Source organism: Pseudoliparis swirei, chromosome 15 (assembly GCF_029220125.1).
Source record: "Pseudoliparis swirei isolate HS2019 ecotype Mariana Trench chromosome 15, NWPU_hadal_v1, whole genome shotgun sequence".
Classification (NCBI taxonomy): Eukaryota; Metazoa; Chordata; class Actinopteri; order Perciformes; family Liparidae; genus Pseudoliparis; species Pseudoliparis swirei.
Genome location: NC_079402.1, coordinates 21,617,544 through 21,639,722, shown reverse-complemented (window position 1 = coordinate 21,639,722; position 22,179 = coordinate 21,617,544). Strand labels below are relative to the sequence as shown.

General features: G+C 49.9%; 1 protein-coding gene across 1 annotated transcript in view; it reads right to left on the bottom strand.

Moving 5' to 3' along the window:
• Positions 1–1,745: 1,745 nt before the first annotated feature.
• Positions 1,746–22,179, bottom strand: part of myo5b (myosin VB) — a 38,968-nt gene continuing 18,534 nt past the window's right edge. Inside the window, exons 29-38 of the mRNA XM_056433217.1 lie at positions 22,006–22,100; positions 19,074–19,151; positions 18,769–18,967; positions 17,982–18,075; positions 15,110–15,222; positions 14,883–15,033; positions 6,705–6,978; positions 4,450–4,624; positions 4,294–4,374; positions 1,746–3,169 (exon numbers count right to left, since the gene is read on the bottom strand). Coding sequence (XP_056289192.1) covers positions 3,017–3,169; positions 4,294–4,374; positions 4,450–4,624; positions 6,705–6,978; positions 14,883–15,033; positions 15,110–15,222; positions 17,982–18,075; positions 18,769–18,967; positions 19,074–19,151; positions 22,006–22,100 — 1,413 coding nt within the window. The 3' untranslated portion in view covers positions 1,746–3,016. The remainder of the gene's footprint in view (positions 3,170–4,293; positions 4,375–4,449; positions 4,625–6,704; positions 6,979–14,882; positions 15,034–15,109; positions 15,223–17,981; positions 18,076–18,768; positions 18,968–19,073; positions 19,152–22,005; positions 22,101–22,179) is intronic.

Below are 22,179 nucleotides of genomic sequence, written 5' to 3'. Positions count from 1 at the left end.
TGTTGGGGACTATTGTCAGTGGCGGATGAATCCACACGGTCCTCTAGTGAGGGGGTCTATGTTTTACTGACTGACTGTGGACAATAAACACTGATGTACAGAAGTAGACAGGTGAACCACGGACAGGTGGACCACAGAGAGCTAGAGCCTCTCTGGAGCTTCAGGAAACTACCAAACAGCTGCTGCTTGTTTCTGCTCGTGGCTTCGATGCCCAGCGGTCGAATGGCAGAAAGTACACAGAGTACAATACTTCAGTACTCAGTTGCACTACTTTTCAAAACCACATAACATTAATGGACCTCATCAACAACCTGGTCCTCAACACCAAGAAGACCAGACAGCCCTGGTCCTGCTGACACCCACTGCTGTTCTTATTATTATTAGGGTCTGAGACGAACCCCTGTTGAAATTATTATCCGCCTTTTATTTTAGAACATTGGGGCATGTTGGGGCTTCGTCACAGACCCCAAAACTCACCAAATGTAGCGAGCTTGTCCGGCCTGGTGAAAATTGACGTATGATATAGACCTCAAAGTTGGGTTTGCTCTCTAGCGGCCCCTCAAATTTGACCGGCGACGCCCCTCACCCAGAATGTCCGATTGACTTGAACATTCTCACACATGTCCACTTGGACCTGTTCTCAGGGCTCTCAAGTTTTGAAGACAGGCAAGCGTGACATTTCCATCAGCACCCGATGCTCACCTGTGCGAGCATCGCAGCTGAGCGTTGCGCGCGCCGGCATCGAGCCGAGAAGAGTTGTTGACGGGGGGGGGTGCTAGTGACTTTTTCTACTCCGAGAAAAGTTGTTGACTATTTTTTTGCTCCATCCCGATGCGCGCAGACCGGCGTCGGAGCTCTGCAGCGGACCAATCGATCGGCGTATTGAGCACACCTGCATTCAAGCATTAAATAGCCGAGAGCTTTTTTCAGCGTGAGGAATACGATGTGTGGCGGGAGTGCGTGAGTTAAGACCGAAATGCGTGAGTCTCACGCTCAATGCGTGAGACTTGAGAGCCCTGTGTTCTACAAAAAAGCCTCTCAGACTCCTAAACTGCGCTTCCTTAGATTTTCCGCCATTTTGAATTTTGTGAAAAACACATAATTGGTCAGTTCTCCGACACGCTGGGTCCGATTCATACTAAACTTTATGTGCATCATGAGTGAAGCTCTATCACCTAATACGTATACAATGTTTTTGATATCTCATTGTGTTAAGATTATATGGCCCAATGAACCTCTTAGGGGTGTGTCTTGTTTTTCAATGTCCATAACTTCAACACTATTGGGACTAATCACTCAAAACCTGTGGTATATATGCACATTGCATCCTGTAACAAGCACAACCAATCTCTCGCGATTTAAACAATAGGGGGCGCTAAAGTAATTTGCCAAAGTTGGGCATTTTTTACTTAAATTTGTCATTTTTTGCAATGATACATTTACAGATTTCTCCTACAAAAGTCCTCTGATGGACTTCACTCTTGTTTAAGGACGATCTTAAGGCCTTAAAGATAAATACTTATTAGAATGGTGAGGATTAGGGTTAGTTCATGGTGCTTAAACTGATCCAGTCCTTCAAACATAATCATGCATGATGTCAGTCAAGGCGTGAACACATTTACATGAAGAAACATTGGAATCTGTCATAGGAACACCTAAAAAAATAAAATGACCAGTTTTAGGCCCTTATGTATTCTCCTTGCGAAGTTTTTATTGGTCGGTGCTGAAAGAAAATTTAAAAAATAATAATTTCAAAGTTTTATTGTCGAGGGAAACTGTTTTTAAAGGAAATTGTAGAATTTAGCATTTACTGTAAAAAAAAACCTCTGATTTATTGATTATGTGACACCAAAGAGGATTCAACCACGACTCAGCCAGAAAACCTTTACTTTGAAATACAGGAAGTTATTTTGAAAAAAAGGAATTTACTTCGTGCTTCATTAAGAGAAAGAAAACTGAATCAATGATACAAAACAACCGTATGAAAATATATATTAATTGTTCTAAGATTCAAACCGTCTGCAGTGAAGTTCTTCATTTTGTGATAATTAGTATGATAATAATTAGTATTAATAATTAGTGTGATAATAATAAGTGTGATAATAATAAGTGTTAACAATAAGTGTGATAATAATAAGTGTGATAATAATTAGTGTTAACAATAAGTGTGATAATAATAAGTGTGATAATAGTGTCTTAATAATTATGAAAGTCTAAAATTGGATAATCCCATAAACCACAGTCAGTGAACCTGTCGCTGAGCGTTTAGTACTTATTATTAATTATTGTCAAGATATTATTTTCCAAAATCACACGAGAAAGAAAAAGAAGGGAAAGAACACACAAGTACAATTAAGTTATACAAAAATATAAAAAGAAAAGTATAATAATCAAAGTGAAAATAAAGCATTGATTTCTTCTGATGGATTCAAAATGTGCAGCAGTGACCTTTAATCACCTTTAATAACCCGACTGATGATGTCATCGTTTATTCACAGACACATGAGACACGAGCCTCAGACTGCATATCACATATGACTTTACAGTCCTGGGTTTCACATGGACACCTGAATGCAACTCGCATGTGTGGATGGGAGAACGAGAACAAACACAGGAAGTGAGCCGACGATCCTCAAGAGAACTTATGAATATGAATAATGTTCTGACCAATAAGCCATCGATAAACAATCCTTATGTTTATGTGTTGGTGAATCTCTCCTGAATCTCCACCCTGGCCTTCTTCGTCCTGCGGGACACTTCCTGTTCTGTCCACACTTGTTCCTTCCACCACTTCCTGTTCCTTCCATCACTTCCTGTTCCTTGCACACTTCCTGCCGCGTCTCGTTTCCCGAGGGAGCGGAAGAGGAGCGGTAGGGCCGATCCCGCCTGCTGAGGCACATGAAGCTGACCTTGGTGAACGCATCTGAACAGCCGTAGGAAAGCGTCTGCTACTGCTTTAAAGCTGATGTGAGGTCAGTTTGCTGGAAGCTGGTCCAAGTGGAGGAAAGCAGATCCTTCAGACCCTGATGAGGAAGTCCAGGCCGAGGGAGGCGGGGATCTGCAGCGTCTCCAGGCTGAGAGCAGACGGCGTGTACGGGAAGAGGACGGGGAACATGTGCTTGGTGTCCATCAGCAGCTGAGGCGGGTCGGTGCTCTGCGGAGGACGGTTCTGGACACACAGGGAGACATCGGGTCAGAGGGGCGGAGCTAAAGGCCCATTCAAACAACAGATGAACCGAACCACACAGATGTGACCGGGTGGGAACTGTACAGTCGTACTGCTTTACATCGACGACTTCAAAACAGCTGGAAACAACTTTTCAACCTCAGAGAGAACCTTAGGCGGCCTAGGACTGAGGCGACCGAGGCGGCCTAGGAGACATTACCTAGGACTTAAGAGACAGAAACTAGGCAACAGTAATAGGACCTAGGCAATACTGACACAATCTAGGCCACCTCGGACCTAGAGGACCGAAGATGGGACCTAGGCGATGGTAACAGGACCTCTGCAATGGCGATAGGACCAAGGCAATGGCAACACAACCTAGGTGACTTTGGCGGCATAGGGGCTAGGCGACAGGACATAGGCAATGGTGACACAACCTAGGCTTCCTCGGGCCTAGGTGACGTAGTACCTAGGCAACAGGATCCAGGCGATGGTAACAGGATCTTTGTGATGGCGATAGGACCTAGGCAATGGCTATACAACCTAGGCACCCTAGGACCTAGGCGACGGTGATAGGAACTAATACCTATGCGACGGTAACATGACCTAGGACCTAGGCGGCAGAGACAGGTCCTAGGTGACCTAGTACCTAGGTGGTGGTGATAGGACCTAGGTGACGGTAAAGGGACCTCTGCGATGGCGATAGGACCAAGGCAATGGCAACACAACCTAAGTAACCTAGGCGGACTAGGTGACAGGACATAAGAAACGGAAACAGAACCTAGGCAATGGCAACACAACCTAGGCACCCTAGGACCTAGGCGACGGCAATAGGACCCAATACCTATGCGACGGTAACATGACCTATGCAATGGCGACAGAACCTAGGACCTAGGTGGCAGAGACAGGACCTAGGTGACCTAGTACCTAGGCGACCTAGGCAACAGGATCAGGAGGTCGGGGGCGTTCTCTAGCTCCAGTGTTAAACGGCTCAATCAGAAGGATCCACAATGATGTACCAGTTCCTGTAGAGACGCCTCTGTATGTAGATCATGAAGTGAGTATGAACTACGTTGTCATGGGAATGAGATTCTGGTTCAACTGTCACACGTGACGTGAGCCCTCACCTGGATGCTCCTGATGAAGGCCACGGTGACTCTCTCTTCAAACTCGTTCAGAGGAGTGTAGAGGTTCAGGATCTTCACGATCTGCAACACAGAGGACAACAGCGATCAATACCGTCCCATGCTGCCGATTGGCTGTTCGTTCGGGGGTCAGCTGACCTGCTGCGTGCTGAGGGCGGTGCACAGCGAGCAGATGGCCTCGGCGTCCTGGCTCGTCTTCTTCTTGACCTGCAGCAGCTGAGCGGCCTGGATGATGGGGTTCAGGGCGGCTGCAGCTTTACTCTGGAACAGGTTGTTCCCCCGCAGCCACTCCTCCATCTGACTGGTGTTGTATCTACACACACACAGGAAGCCAGGTGTACCTGAGCTATAGACCAAGACCACAGGAAGCCAGGTGTACCTGAGCTATAGACCAAGACCACAGGAAGCCAGGTGTACCTGAGCTATAGACTAAGACCACAGGAAGTCAGGTGTACCTGAGCTATAGACCAAGACCACAGGAAGCCAGGTGTACCTGAGCTATAGACTAAGACCACAGGAAGTCAGGTGTACCTGAGCTATAGACTAAGACCACAGGAAGCCAGGTGTACCTGAGCTATAGACCAAGACCACAGGAAGTCAGGTGTACCTGAGCTATAGACCAAGACCACAGGAAGCCAGGTGTACCTGAGCTATAGACCAAGACCACAGGAAGCCAGGTGTACCTGAGCTATAGACTAAGACCACAGGAAGTCAGGTGTACCTGAGCTATAGACCAAGACCACAGGAAGTCAGGTGTACCTGAGCTATAGACCAAGACCACAGGAAGCCAGGTGTACCTGAGCTATAGACTAAGACCACAGGAAGCCAGGTGTACCTGAGCTATAGACTAAGACCACAGGAAGTCAGGTGTACCTGAGCTATAGACCAAGACCACAGGAAGCCAGGTGTACCTGAGCTATAGACCAAGACCACAGGAAGTCAGGTGTACCTGAGCTATAGACTAAGACCACAGGAAGCCAGGTGTACCTGAGCTATAGACCAAGACCACAGGAAGCCAGGTGTACCTGAGCTATAGACCAAGACCACAGGAAGTCAGGTGTACCTGAGCTATAGACTAAGACCACAGGAAGTCAGGTGTACCTGAGCTATAGACTAAGACCACAGGAAGTCAGGTGTACCTGAGCTATAGACCAAGACCACAGGAAGTCAGGTGTACCTGAGCTATATACCAAGACCACAGGAAGCCAGGTGTACCTGAGCTATAGACTAAGACCACAGGAAGCCAGGTGTACCTGAGCTATAGACTAAGACCACAGGAAGTCAGGTGTACCTGAGCTATAGACCAAGACCACAGGAAGCCAGGTGTACCTGAGCTATAGACCAAGACCACAGGAAGTCAGGTGTACCTGAGCTATAGACTAAGACCACAGGAAGCCAGGTGTACCTGAGCTATAGACCAAGACCACAGGAAGCCAGGTGTACCTGAGCTATAGACCAAGACCACAGGAAGCCAGGTGTACCTGAGCTATAGACCAAGACCACAGGAAGTCAGGTGTACCTGAGCTATAGACTAAGACCACAGGAAGTCAGGTGTACCTGAGCTATAGACTAAGACCACAGGAAGTCAGGTGTACCTGAGCTATAGACTAAGACCACAGGAAGTCAGGTGTACCTGAGCTATAGACCAAGACCACAGGAAGTCAGGTGTACCTGAGCTATAGACTAAGACCACAGGAAGTCAGGTGTACCTGAGCTATAGACTAAGACCACAGGAAGTCAGGTGTACCTGAGCTATAGACCAAGACCACAGGAAGTCAGGTGTACCTGAGCTATAGACTAAGACCACAGGAAGTCAGGTGTACCTGAGCTATAGACTAAGACCACAGGAAGTCAGGTGTACCTGAGCTATAGACCAAGACCACAGGAAGCCAGGTGTACCTGAGCTATAGACTAAGACTACAGGAAGTCAGGTGTACCTGAGCTATAGACCAAGACCACAGGAAGCCAGGTGTACCTGAGCTATAGACCAAGACCACAGGAAGTCAGGTGTACCTGAGCTATAGACCAAGACCACAGGAAGTCAGGTGGACCTGAGCTATAGACTAAGACCACAGAAAGCCAGGTGTACCTGAGCTATAGACTAAGACCACAGGAAGTCAGGTGTACCTGAGCTATAGACCAAGACCACAGGAAGTCAGGTGTACCTGAGCTATAGACTAAGACCACAGGAAGTCAGGTGTACCTGAGCTATAGACTAAGACCACAGGAAGTCAGGTGTACCTGAGCTATAGACTAAGACCACAGGAAGCCAGGTGTACCTGAGCTATAGACTAAGACCACAGGAAGTCAGGTGTACCTGAGCTATAGACTAAGACCACAGGAAGTCAGGTGTACCTGAGCTATAGACCAAGACCACAGGAAGTCAGGTGTACCTGAGCTGCATGCCGGTGCTCCAGGAGCACACGTCTTTCCGCAGCAGCAGGTTGTTGAGGGTGTAGTTGTTGATGCAGTGGAAGAGCTGTCGCGCCACCTGACCCACGATCTCGGGGTCCAGACCGTGGTCCTGCATGGTGCTGTGGAACTGACCCAGCTGGCGGATCAGGGCCTCCAGGGTGTAGCTGCTGCCTCCGTTGAAGTCGATGCTGGACGAGCGTTTCCTGTATCCCGCCAGGCTGGGGATGCTCTCACTTTCCAACATGGCCGACACTGAGCGCAGCAAGCGGAGAGGTCAAGCACTATATACACCCTACAGTATATACACCCTACACTATATACACCCTACACTATATACACCCTATAGTATATACACCCTACACTATATACACCCTACAGTATATACACCCTACAGTATATACACACCCTACACTATATAAACCCTATAGTATATACACCCTATACTATATACACCCTATACTATATACACACCCTATAGTATATACACCCTACAGAATATACACCCTATAGTATATACACCCTACACTATACACACCCTATACTATATACACCCTACAGTATATACACCCTACACTATATACACCCTATAGTATATACACCCTACACTATATACACCCTATAGTATATACACCCTACACTATATACACCCTACACTATACACACTACAGTATATACACCCTACAGTATATACACCCTATAGTATATACACCCTATAGTATATACACCCTATATATACACCTACAGTATATACAATTCTATAGTATATACACCTATAGTATATACACTCTACAGTATATACACCCTATAGTATATACACCCTATAGTATATACACCCTACAGTATATACACCCTACACTATATACACCCTACAGTATATACACCCTACAGTATATACACCCTACAGTATATACACCCTACACTATATACACCCTACAGTATATACACCCTATAGTATATACACCCTATAGTATATACACCCTACACTATATACACCCTACAGTATATACACCCTATAGTATATACACCCTACAGTATATACACCCTATAGTATATACACCCTGCACTATATACACCCTACACTATACACACCCTATAGTATATACACCCTACAGTATATACACCCTACACTATATACACCCTACAGTATATACACCCTATAGTATATACACCCTACAGTATATACACCCTATAGTATATACACCCTACAGTATATACAACCCTATAGTATATACACCCTACACTATATACACCCTACACTATATACACCCTACAGTATATACACCCTATACTATATACACCCTACAGTATATACATCCTACACTATATACACCCTACAGTATATACACCCTATAGTATATACACCCTACAGTATATACACCCTACACTATATACACCCTACACTATATACACCCTATAGTATATACACCCTACACTATATACACCCTACACTATATACACCCTACAGTATATACACTACAGTATACACACCCGACAGTATATACACCGTATAGTATATACACCCTACAGTATATACACCCTATAGTATATAGGAGGAAGCGCTGTGCCAACGGCTGCTTGTTTCAGTAGTGGCGTTTTGCTTTTATTTTATTGTCTTTTTGCACTTTTCCTCTCTTTTCTTTTCTTTTCTTTCACGTTTGTCTTAGTTACGGTCGGACACTGGACCATAACTACTTTTTTCGATAATTCTACTGTGGCTTTTGTTCACTTTGTCGTGAGTATCGGAGAGCAACAGCAAAACAATGACGGGGACCCTCGTCACTGCGTGCTCAGCTGATCGCTGTGCAGGCCGAAGCTTCTGCCTGGAGACAGACCTGTGATCCCGCTGGAGCTACGGAGAAGGGCTCGCGGTTGCAGATCGGGTGTCAAGCGGAGGGCTAAAACGAGGAGATACAAACCCTCGGTACCGTCGATCATAACGGGGAACGTGAGGTCTTTGGCGAATAAGACGGATGAGCTCGGCGCGCTGGTAATGTCCGAGAGGATCTTCCGTGAGAGCAGTCTCTTGTGTTTCACTGAGACGTGGCTGCACGCGGACTATCCGGATCACAGCGTCTTTGCCCGGCTTCAGGACTGTTCGGGCTGACAGAGACGCTACACAGAGCGGTAAGAAGAGGGGGGGCGGGATCGCTGTTTATGTGAATGAACGGTGGTGCCATCCGGACCATGTGTGCGTGAAGGAGCGCTTCTGTAGCTCGAACATTGAACTGTTGGCCGTGGGGATGCGCCCGTACTATTTGCCGAGAGAGTTCACGTCCGCCATTTTGGTTGTCGTGTACGTGCCGCCATCAGCTGACGCTGAGGAAGCTGTGGACACCATCCACTCCACTGTGTCTGCTCTGCTGAATCATCAGCCTGGAGCATTCATGGCTATCACTGGTGACTTTAACCACACCACATTGGAAAAAGCTCTGCCAACCTTCCATCAATACATAGACTGCCCAACAAGGAACAATAAAACTCTGGACTTGCTGTATGCTAATACTAAGGACGATACAGCGCCACTGCCCTTCCCCTCGGCAGGTCTGATCATGACCTGGTCCGGCTGACACCCAGGTATGTTCCTCTGGTGAAGAGGCTGCCGGTGACCACCAGGACTGTGAGGAGGTGGTCTCTGGAGGCTAACGACGCTCTACAGGACTGCTTCGAGTCAACGGACTGGGATGTGCTGTGTGGACCGCACGGGGAGGACATCAACAGTATGACCGACTGCATCACGGAATACATCAAGTTCTGTGAACACACCACCATCCCATCACGGACTGTGTGCTGCTTCCCCAACAACAAGCCCTGGATCACCAGGGACCTGACGGCGCTTCTTAACATGAAGAAAGCTGCTTTCAGGTCTGGAGACAGGGATGAGCTGAGGAAAGCCCAGCGCAACCTAAAGGTGAAGCTCAGGGAGGGCAAGGACTCCTACAGGAGGAAGCTGGAGGCCAAACTCCAGCTGAACAACACAATGGAGGTGTGGTCTGGCATGAAGCAGATAACTGGCTTCAAGGTGGGAGGAGACAGCCAGGGGCTCCCTGGAGAGGGCCAACGAGCTGAACTGTTTTTCAATAGGTTCAGTTCACAGCCCTCCCGTCTCCTCCACACATCACACCTCCCAAACACCTCCTCCCCTCTGTCCCCCTGCTGAGCTGCACATCCACCAGCCCTCAATAACAATGGGCTCCTCCACCCTCCCCTCTCTCTGTGACGACTGACCAGGTGAGAAGACAGCTGCAGAAACTACACCAGCGCAGAGCTGAAGGTCCTGATGGCATCAGCCCCAGCTGTCTGGTGTCCTGCAGCGCCTCTTCAACCTCAGCCTGAGGCTGGGGGAAGTCACGGTGCTGTGGAAGACGTCGTGCCTGGTCCCTGTCCCCAAGAAGTCAACACCATCTGGCCTCAACGACTACCGACCGGTCGCCCTCACCTCCCATGTGATGAAGGTGCTGGAGGCTGGTCTTGGCCCACCTCCGGCCGCAGGTGAAATCGTCGTTGGACCCTCTGCAATTTGCTTACCAGCCTCATGTGGGAGTGGACGACGCCATCATCTACCTGCTGCAACGAGCTCAGTCGCACCTGGATGGAACCGTGTCTCTGTGAGAGTCACTTTCTTTGACTTCTCCAGTGCATTTAACACCATCCAGCCACTGCTGCTGAGTGAGAAGCTGGTGGCGTGTGACGCGTCCCACCATCTCCTGGATCACTGACTACCTCACAGGCAGACCACAGTTTGTCAGAATGGGCCGTGTGCTGTCTGGAACGGTGGTCAGTGATGTTGAGCCCCACAGGAACTGTTCTGTCTCCTTCCTCTTCACCCTGTACACCAGTGACTTCCAGTACAACACGGAGTCATGCCATCTGCAGAAGTACTCTGATGATTCTGCAGTGGTCGGGTGTATTAGGGATGGACGGGAGGAGGAGTACAGGGCAGTGGTGAGTGACTTTGTAAAGTGGGCGATGAGAACCACCTGCGGCTGAACGTGGCCAAGACCAGAGAGATGGTGGTGGACTTCAGGAGGAAGGCGACAGCTCCTACACCTCTGAGTGTCCTGGGAGTGGACGTGGACATGGTGGAGGAGTACAAGTACCTGGGCGTCTCCATCGACAGCCGACTGAACTGGAAGGCCAACATCAACGCTGTGTACAAGAAAGGGAGGAGTCGACTCTTTTTCCTGAGGAAGCTTGATCCTTCAACGTGTGCAGCAAGATGTTGGAGTTGTTCTACCAGTCGGTTGTGGCCAGTGTGCTGCACTTTGCCATTGTCTGCTGGGGAGCAGCATCGGGCCGGTGACACCAGCCGTCTTAACAAACTGGTTAGGAAGGCTGGCTCCATCATCGACTGCCAGCTGGAGCACCTGGAACAGGTGGTGGAGGAGGACGTTGAAGAAACTGGTGTCCATATTGGACAACCCGGACCACCCTCTCCACCACCTCCTACAGGGACAGAGGAGTACTTTCTCCAGACGTCTCCTCACGCTCCGCTGCCACAAGGAGAGATACAGGAGAACATTCCTGCCGACGGCTATGAGGCTCTACAACAGTTCACCTCTTGCCAGATCACCCTAACCCTTCTTATATTTTGTGTTTTGGTTTTTTATTCTTGTGTGTTGCTGCTACTGACTCGACAAATTTCCCCTTGGGGATTAATAAAGTATATATCTATCTATCTATCTATCTATACACCCTACACTATATACACCCTACAGTATATACACCCTACACACCCTATAGTATATACACCCTACACTATATACACCATACACACCATATAGTATATACACCCGACAGTATATACACCCTATAGTATATACACCCTACACTATATACACCCTACACTATATACACCCTACAGTATATACACCCTACACTATACACCCTATAGTATATACACCCTACAGTATACACACCCTACAGTATATACACACCCTACAGTATATACACACCCTACAGTATATACGCCCTATAGTATATACACCCTACACTATACACACCCTATAGTATATACACCCTACACTATATACACCCTATAGTATATACACCCTATAGTATAGCTCCAGTGTTCACCACAATATTCAACCTCTCCCTGGCTGAGTCCGTGGTCCCCGCCTGCTTCAAGAGATCCACTATTGTCCCTGTGCCCAAGAATGCTTCTCCAGCATGTATGAATGACTACCGACCGGTGGCCCTCACCTCGGTGGTCATGAAATGCTTTGAGAGGCTGATAAAGGACTACATCTGCGCCTTCCTCCCTTCCTCCATGGACCCGCTGCAGTTTGCTTATCGCCCAAACAGATCCACGGATGATGCTGTCTCCCAGGTACTGCACACCACACTCTCTCATCTGGACAGCCAGAGGGGGCTATGTGAGACTGCTGTTCATTGATTATAGTTCAGCTTTCAACACCATAGTCCCCTCAGACTGGCCGGCAAGCTGATTGAGCTGGGACTGAACACCCCTGTGTGCTTGGATCCTGGACTTCCTGACCGCCAGGCCACAGGTGGTCAGGGTGGGCAGACACACCTCCAAATCCTCACCCTGAACACAGGATCCCCAGGGTTGCGTCCTCAGCCCCTACTGTACTCCCTGTACACATGACTGTGTGGCCAGGTTCAGCTCAACACCATCATCAAGTTTTGGATGACACAGTGGTGGTGGGCCTGATCTCCGACAACGACGAGAAGGCCTACCTGGAGGAAGTTGCTGATCTGTCACTCTGGTGCCAGGACAACAGCCTCATCATGAATGTCACCAAAACTAAGGAGCTGATTGTGGACTTTAGGAAGGTACAACAACAGAGGACGTACTCACCACTGGGGATTAACGGGACTACTGTGGAGAGGGTGAGCGTATAAATACCTGGGAGTCCACATCACGAGGATCTGACATGGTCAACAAACACAGACACTCTGGTGAGAAAGGCAAGGCAGCGCCTCTACCACCTCAGGCAGCTGAGGAAATTTAAAGTTTCCCAGAGGATCCTTCAGTCCTTCTACTCTGGAGCTGTAGAGAGCGTCCTGACAGGAAGCATCACAGCCTGGTTTGGCAACTGCTCCGCTCAGGACAGGAAGGCTCTGCAGAGAGTAGTGCGTTCGGCTGAGCGCACTATTGAACTACACTCCCACCCTGCAGGACTTGTACACCAGGAGGTGCAGAACCAGAGCCGGCAGGATCATGAAGGATCCTCACCACCCAACAACAGACTGTTTCAGCTGCTGCGGTCAGGCAGGCGCCTCCGTAGTCACGCTGCAAGAACAGAGAGACTGAGACGGAGTTTCTTTCCTCAGGCCATCAGGATTGTGAACTCCGACCTCACCAGGACCCCCACATAGACCCACACAACTGCCCCTCTTAGGCACACACACACACACACACACACACACACACACTTACTGTAAATATTGTGTTGTTTTTTTTTGTAAATAGTGTACTTGTTGCCCTTGCACATTCCTGCTGAGCATTGCCACTTTCATTTCACTGCACACCCTGTGTGTGTATGTGACAAATAAAACATCTTGAATCTTGAATCTTGAATCTATACACCTGTGGCAGCGGTGTCTGATTTGGCCTCGGCTGCTGGTGATTGGCAATCAGTCAGCAGCCGAGGCCACCCTTATGAAAGCTCCCACTCGAGAGTGGAGAGGGAGAGGTGAGCAGAGGCGCGTGTTTTGCGGTCTGCTCGGTGTTGTGTGTGCCAATAGATATGTCCTTGAACGAAACGTCGTGCTGTCTGGCGGATCCTTGGTGCTGGGGGGGGAAACCCACGGGTGGGGGCCTCGGGCCTGCTACATTGGAGCCCAACGTGGGGCCCCTGAGGACCCAGTGCCTGAAAGGGATGGAGCCAGACCAGGAGGAAGAGCTGATGAGCAGCTTGGGCCAGATACTGGCCCGGATAGAGGAGATGGGGCGGGCACAGGCGGAGGAGAGCCGCCTGTTCCTCGGAACCCTCCGAAACCCGCCGGCGCTGTGGCAGACTCCCGTTCCCCGTGAACCGCAGCCGCAGCCGACCCCCGAGCCCCGGGAGCCGTCGCAGCTGCCGACCCCCGAGGTCCGGGCCCCGTCGGAGCTGCCGACTCCAGAGCCCCAGGACCCATCGGAGCTGCCGAACCCCGAGGTCCAGGACCCGTCGGAGCTGCCGACCCCCGAAGTCCAGGAGCCGTCGGAGCGGCCGGACCCCGAGGCCCAGGACCCGTCGGAGCTGCCGACCCCCGAGGTCCAGGACCCGTCGGAACTGCCGACCTCCGAGCCCCAGGACCCGTCGGAGCTGCCGACCCCCGAGGTTCAGGACCCGTCGGAGCTGCCGACCTCCGAGCCCCAGGACCCGTCGGAGCTGCCGACCCCGAGGTCCAGGACCCGTCGGAGCTGCCGACCCCCGAGCCCCAGGACCCGTCGGAGCTGCCGACTCCAGAGCCCCAGGACTCGACGGAGCTGCCGAACCCCGAGGTCCAGAACTCGTCGGAGCTGCCGACCGCTGAGGTCCAGAACCTGTCGGGGCTGCCGACCCCCGAGCCGACCCGCCGGTGGAGGGCCGACTCGGATCCCCGGCCCTGTCGGAGGTACCAGCTACCGCTGCTCTGCCCATCCCGCCGGTCCTGGCTCCCGTTCCCGCCCGCGGGCGCCAGCTCCGTCCCCAACCCCAGAGCCCCACATCCTAAGCAGTCGACCCAGAGCCCTCCTGCCGAGCCCGGTCCGGTCTCCAGGGCCCCTCCTCCGCCCAAGCTCTCATGGGGAGGGGAGAGGTTAGGCCGAGGAGCCCGGCCTAAATCGAGTGGTGGGGAGTGTGGCAGCGGTGTCTGATTTGGCCTCGGCTGCTGGTGATTGGCAATCAGTCAGCAGCCGAGGCCACCCTTATGAAAGCTCCCACTTGAGAGTGGAGGGGGAGAGGTGAGCAGAGACGCGTGTTTTGCGGTCTGCTCGGTGTTGTGTGTGCAAATAAATATGTCCTTGAACGAAACGTCGTGCTGTCTGGCGGATCCTTGGTGCTGGGGGGGGAAACCCACGGGTGGGGGCCTCGGGCCTGCTACAACACCCTACAGTATATACACCCTATAGTATATACACCCTACAGTATATACACCCTATACTATATACACCCTATAGTATATACACCCTACACTATATACACCCTACAGTATGCAGCCTGACCCACCGATCATGGGCTGGATGACTTCCTCGGCCACCCTGATGAGCTGCTGGTAGATCTGGATGGAAAGGTCGCTCAGCACCTGTCGGTACTCGGCCAGGTCGAAGTTCTTCAGGCAGTGCTCGTTCTGCTTGCTGGTGTTCTGGGTCATGAACACCTGGACAAGCACACAACACGTCTCAGCCCGCTGACAGCCAAAGAGAGCACGGTGGTCCGTGTGGAGTGTGCGTCACCTCGTCTCCGCTGTACTGCTTCAGGCAGTGGAGCAGCCGGCTGGTGTTGGCCAGCCAGAAGGACGTCATCTCAAAGTCCGCGTTATTCTTCTGGAACCAACAGGACCTCTCAGCTATCACTTATATCGGGACCGGGGGCGGGAAAGGGCAGGAGGGGGGGCATTTAGAGCGGAGGGCGAAAGGCCGGGGAAACGGAGGGCAAAGGAGGAAGGATTTTGGCAAAAGGAGCGGGGAAAAAGGGGAGCGGAAAACGGGGGGAAAAAAGGGAAAGGGCGGAGGGACTTGAGCAAAGGAAACGGGGGCTGGGAAAAAAAGGAGACTTTGAGAAAAGGGGAGCGGGGAAACGGGAGGGCCAAAGACCCCCAAGGAGCGGAGGAAAGGGGGAACGAGAGACGGGACCCTGGGGGCCAGAAGGGAGCTTGGCCCCAAAAGGACCCTGGGGAGGGGACTTGGCCCCGGGGGGGCCCAGAGGCCTGGGGAACAGGGGGGGCCCCGGGGCAGGGAACAAAGGGAGCTTTAAAAGGGGAAAAGGGAGCTTGCCCCCCGGGGGCAGGGCCTCGAAGCGAGGGGAGGGGGAGCGGTTAGGCGAGGCCCCCGTAAATAGGGGGGGAAAAGTTGGCAGGGGCAAAAAGGCCTGGGGCTGGGAAAAGGGGAACATTTAGAGCCGGGGGGACAGAAGGGCCATCGGAGGGAAAAGGAGGGGGAAGGGGACCCAGAGGGCGGGGGGGGGGGGGTTGGCCAAAAAAGGGGAAAAAGAAAGGGCGTTGGCGGAGGGCGGAAACAGGGGGGGGGGGCCTGAAGCAAAAAGAAAACCCCCAGTTAACCTAAGAAAAACCCAAAACATGGGGAAAAAAACATTAACCCTAAGAAGGGGAAGCCTGAAGACAGGGGGAAAAGACTTCTAACCCGGGATTTTTTCGGGTAGACCCTTAAAAGGTGTTTCAGCCCTTCTTCTCCGGGCTTTTTCCACCGGGCTCCTTTGGGTTTCGGGCATGAACATGGAACAACAAAAACAAAAACGTTCACCCGTGACGCCAAAAGGAGCACGGTGGTCCGTTAGTGTCCCTGTCGCTGTCTCTTGGGTGGGCGCCGGCTGGTGTTGGCCGGCCGGGTTTCTCTCGTCCGCGTTTTCTTTTTGGCCCGGCCTTGGTTTTTTCCTTTTTCGCGGCCTTTTGGGCCCGGCCGGTTTTCCTTTTTGGCCTTTTTTCTTGTGGGTTTTTTGGGGTTTTGGCCGGCTCCCCTTTGGTCTTTGTCGGCGGGGCCGGTTTGTTTTTTTGGGGTTGTGCCGGCCGGGCCTGCCCTGGTGTCTTTTGTTTTTGCCCGCCTTTTTGGTCGTTCTTTGGCGCTCCTGTTTTCTTTTTGGTTTTTGCCTTTTTGGTTCGTTTTCCGGCGGTTTTGGCCCTAAAGACAGTCTTCTGAGGGGCCCCTACCGGTTTTTCTTGGGAGCCTGGGATCTTCTCTGAGCGACTGACCTGGTCATTTTTCCGGGACTGCCTGAGTTCGGGACTCCGGGCTTCTTCTGAGCGGCCCTAGCGGGGTCTTGCGGGCAGGGCCTCGTCCCCCCGGTGCTCCGCTCCTAAAAGTCCTTTCCCCCTGGGGGGGGTCATTGGGGGCTCAGTTGGGTTTTGGGAATTTGGGTTGGACCACCAAAGGTCACGAACAGGGGAGAAAAAGGAGGAGGAAGGAGGAACGGGAGGGGAAGAAAACCCCCTTTTTAAGGAGACAAGGGGAAGGATGGGGACAAAGGGAGGAAAGGAGGAGGAAGAAAAACAAAAGGAGAGACAGAGGGCCAATAGGGACAGGAGGGCAAAGGAACACAAAAGGAAAAAAGAAGGGAAAGACGGGTTAAAAAAGGGAAAAAGACAAAAAAGGAATGGGGAAAGACGGGAAAGGAGAACAAAGGGAAAAAACAGTTAGGACAAAAGGGAACTTTGAAAAAAGAAGATATTGGAAAAAGGGGGAAGAAAAGCATAAGGAGAATGAGAGAGGAAGAAGGTTTAAAGCGGGAAAAGGGACGGGTTTAAACAAGAGGTTTAATTTAAAGGGAACAAGACAGAAGGGGGCCCCAAGGGGGAGACTGGGGGAAAAGGGGGGACGGTTGCGAGGAGCGGGAGCGAGGAGGAGGAAAACAGGGGCCCTGGGGCCCAAAAAGAAAAGTTAAGCAAAAAACAAAAACCTAAAGACAGGAAACAAAGGGGGAAAAAGGAAGCGGTTTTTTAGAGCCAGAAAGCTTTTGAGAAAGGAGAAAAAGTTTGAGAAAAGGGAGACAAAGGGGGACAGGAGGAGGGAGAGACAGAAGGGGGAAGGGGAGACATGGGAAGAAAAAGGAACTTTAAAAAGCCCAAGGAGGAATGGGAACAGGAGAGCAGAAGAGCCATGAGGAGACATGAGGAAAGAGAAGGAGACAGTTAGAGACAGGAGGAGACAGAAAGAGCCATGAGGAGACAGGAGGAGGAGACAGGAGGAGACGGTTAGAGACAGAAGGAGACATGAGGAAAGAGAAGGAGACAGTTAGAGACAGGAGGAGACAGAAAGAGCCATGAGGAGACATGAGGAAAGAGAAGGAGACAGTTAGAGACAGGAGGAGACAGAAAGAGCCATGAGGAGACAGGAGGAGGAGGAAGGAGGAGCCATGAGGAGACAGAAGGAGGAGGAAGGAGGAGACGGTTAGAGACAGAAGGAGACATGAGGAAAGAGAAGGAGACAGTTAGAGACAGGAGGAGACAGAAGGAGGAGGAAGGAGGAGACAGGAGGAAAGAGAAGGAGACAGTTAGAGCCATGAGGAGACAGGAGGAGACATGAGGAAAGAGAAGGAGACAGTTAGAGCCATGAGGAGACATGAGGAGACATGAGGAGACAGGAGGAGACAGACCCTCTAACTCCTGGACTTTCTTCATGTAGATCCTGAGCTGCTTCTTTAGTTTCTTCTCATTCTTCTCCAGCTTCTCCACCAGCTCCTTGAGGTCCTACAACAACAACAACAACCAGCATGATACATGAGTAACAACAACAACAACAACAAGCATGATCTATGAGTATTGATCCGGTCCAGAGCGATCGGCTCTCTCTGTCTCTTTGTCTCTCTGTCTTTGTCTTTTCATCTCTTTGTGTCTCTTTGTCTCTCTGTTTTCGTGTCTGTCTCTTTGTGTGTTTGTCTCTTTGTGTCTCTGTCTCTCTGTGTCTCTTTGTGTCTTTGTCTCTTTGTGTCTCTGTGTTTCTCTGTCTTTGTCTCTGTGTCTGTCTCTTTGTCTCTTGTTCTCTCTGTCTCTTTGTGTCTTTGTCTCTTTGTGTCTCTGTCTCTCTGTGTCTCTTTGTGTCTTTGTCTCTTTGTGTCTCTGTGTCTGTCTCTTTGTCTCTTGTTCTCTGTGTCTTTGTCTCTTTGTGTCTCTGTCTCTCTGTGTCTCTTTGTGTCTTTGTCTTTTTGTGTCTGTGTCTCTTTGTGTCTTTGTCTCTTTGTGTCTCTGTCTGTGTCTCTTTGTGTCTCTGTGTTTCTCTGTCTTTGTCTCTGTGTCTGTCTCTTTGTCTCTTGGTCTCTCTGTCTCTTTGTGTCTTTGTCTCTTTGTGTCTCTTTGTGTCTTTGTCTCTTTGTGTCTCTGTGTTTCTCTGTCTTTGTCTCTGTGTCCCATGAAGACAGCGTCTGTCCCTGCAGCCGTCCTCACCAGGTTGTCGTTGGTGAGCCTGGTGATCTCCTGCTGGATGCTGTACTCCACCCTGGCCTCCGGGGACAGCGCGGCCGTGTAGTTCAGGAGCTCCTGCTTCTTCTCGATGTCGGCCCTCAGCAGCTCGATCTGCGTGTGCAGGGCCTCCAGCTCGTCCCGGTGCTGCCGGGCCTGGGTCTGCAGCTGGGCCTCCAGCAGCCTGGGGGCAGGGCTCAGTTAGGGGGGGGGGCTCAGTTAGGTTTGAAGTGGAGTTGGACCACAAAGTGTCACGACAAGAAGAGGAAGAGGAGGAAGAAGAAGAAGACCTGGACACTTGTTGGAGGCCCTGGTAAGCCAAACCCAGCTCTCCATCTTCATTCAGAGAACACCAGTCCTGCCGGGAACTGGAGTCCAGCAGGACACACAGAGGAAGAGGAGGAGGAAGAGGAAACAGATTGTGAGCAGTCATTTCTAGCTTCAGGTTGTTCCCCTTTCTTTAATCCAGAGTGTTACAGCTGCTCCTTCAGGGTCAAGTTAACGTACAGGAAGTAGAAGAAGTACAGGAAGTACAGGAATTAGAGAAAGTACACGAAGTACATAAATTACAGGAAGTAGAGGAAGTACAGGAAGTAGAGCATACAAAGTATACATATATAACAGATACTACTGCCTGTTCATCTTAACTCCTTTAAGAACATTGAAAACAAGTTCAACCTGAATATTGGATCAAAGTTAAAAGATAATTTAATGTAATCTAAGTTTAGTTTTATATGAACTGATGAAAGAAAAGCTTTAAAGCAGGATTTAAAGGCCCTGTTCTTTATCAGGTTTAAACTAACGACGTTTCTCAATTCAAAGTACACAAGTACAGACTTGTGTTCTTTTGGAGTCTGGACTCCCAAGTCCAGACTCCGGAGGACGGGAGGACGGTCTTTCTGCGATTGGAGCAGCAGCTGACTTGATGACGTCACCACATCAGCTGTTCTTGCTCCTGGGTTTACTCTAATTATTCACTGTAAATTATGTTTTACAGTCAAATAAACAAAACATCCTAAAATGACATTCCGTGACTCAACAACAGTAGTATTTATAAAAAGTCAACTGTCAGTTGTTTATTTTCTCCTCCGCTACTGTTTCCAGTTGCTGGTGAAATGCATTCTGGGATATATGCTGGCCAGAGTACACACAAGTCTCCTCTGATGCAAGTTTGCTGACGACACAACAGTGTTGGGGCTGATCACCGACGACGACGAGACAGCCTACAGGGAGGAGGTTGGATCACTGGTACAGTGGTGCCAGGAGAACAGCCTCGTCCTCAACGTCAAGAAGACCAAGGAGCTGATCGTGGACTACAGGAAGCGGAGAGGAGAGCACACCCCCATCTCCATAGACGGAGTTGCAGTAGAGAGGGTCAGCAGCTTCAAGTTCCTGCAGGCGTGCATCTTATAGCAGTCAACTAGTCTAACGGTCCAGCCTCTGTTATGCTCGCTATAGGCTTGCACTTTAGACGCACTGAGTACCCATCTCCTTTCTCCCAGTGATGAATTTCATCTCAACCAACAAGACGCAAATCCCTGCTTTCTCCCGAAGTCCTTTTTGACTTTACGCCCCGCGGGGTCATCGACCCATGAGACTCAGATCCTATCTGCCCGATGGACGCCCAATGTAACTTGCCTGCGACGCTTCACTGTCCTGTTGAGACTCCGCTCACCCTCCTCCCCATCACACCAGTTTGATGACCTTGAGTCTCATCGTAAACAGCTCTACTAAGTGAACTATTCATACACTCTGTCATATCTTACTGAATGTATTTTAACTCTAAATCACGTCCTTCCACACATTACATCTAATGGAACGGTCCACCCTAGAGAGAGGATCCTCCTCTGCTGCTCTCCTCCGCCTTCCTTTCTCCTGCTGTTTGGGAGTTTTTCCGGTCCGATGAGGTTTTGTAAGAGATGTCACAAAATATCAAAAAGCATCTAGACAACCAATTGCAGTTCACATATAAATAAACTGAATTGAAACTGAATTGAATCTCCGAGGACCTCACATGGACCACGCACACCACTCACGTGGTGAAAAGGGCCCAACAACGCCTGTATTTCCTTAGGCGACTGAGGAAATTCAACATGGCCCCCCGCATCCTCAGAACATTCTACACCAGTACCATCGAGAGTGTTCTGACAGGTTGCATCACCGTCTGGTACGGGAACTGCACCGCCTGGGCCGGGGCACTACAGAGGGTGGTGCGGTCGGCACAGTACATCGTTGGAGGTGAGCTTCCTCCATCCTGGACATATACACCAAGCGTGCGTGGCCAGGGCCAAACGGATGATGAAAGACAATAACCACCCGGCCACAAACTGTTCACTCTTCTACCGTCAGGCAGGCGATACCGCGGTATCAAGTGCCGACAAACAGACTGAGGGACAGCTTCTTCAGTCAGGCCATCAGGCTGCTGAACAAGGACTGAGACCCTCATTAACACTATACACCAGAACATATTCTGTGAATATCTATGGCCATGGTGTATATTTTATTACATTGTTTTATATATATATATATTGTATATATATATTGTATGTATATACATATATATATATTGTCTCAAAAAAGTGTATATTTTATTACATTGTTTTATATATATATATTGTCATGATGTATATTCTATTACATTGTTTTATATATATATATTGTTAATACTTTCTTCTTTTTTGTGGATATTGTATAGTTTATTCTCATTCTTATTCTTTTTTTAGTCTGCTACTGCTGTCGGGTGTTTTGCACATAAGAATTTCACAAACCGATTATACTTGTATAAAAGGGGATGTGACAATAAAAAACTTGAAACTTGAAACTTGATCCTCCGGAAAGTGGGAGGATCAAGTCACATCCGGGCATTTTGACCGTGCTTTGCGAGAAGCGACCTTTGAATGTGAACATGTCCTCGGGCTGAGACTGATGACGAGACACGAGGCACGAGGACACGAGTCGAGGAAAGTACGCACAAGTACGCTGATTGAGAAACGCCGTAAAGCTCCAACAATAGGGCAGCATTTTGGATTTGAAGACTTCCTCTTTAGTTCCTAGCACCACTGCCACCTGGTGGAGGGAGTCTCTACTCAGTCTCCTGAGGACACCTGGTGGTCACATATGCCGGTTCGGTGTTTGGCTTCATATCAAACATTTGAACACCGACCGATCAACTGAATATGCGTACTGCCTCTTTAAATGTTGTGGAGAGATGACATCACTTACTTTTTGGACTCACACAGCCCGTGATAGGCTTTGAACGCCTCCTCTTTGTCCACCGGCTCGTTGCTGCTGTTCACTTCAGGAACTTTACTGCTTTCCTGAGAACCACAACAACAACAAACTATGATTTCACCTCAGAGACATTCAGAGACGGCTCCATCATGAACATAGAGGACG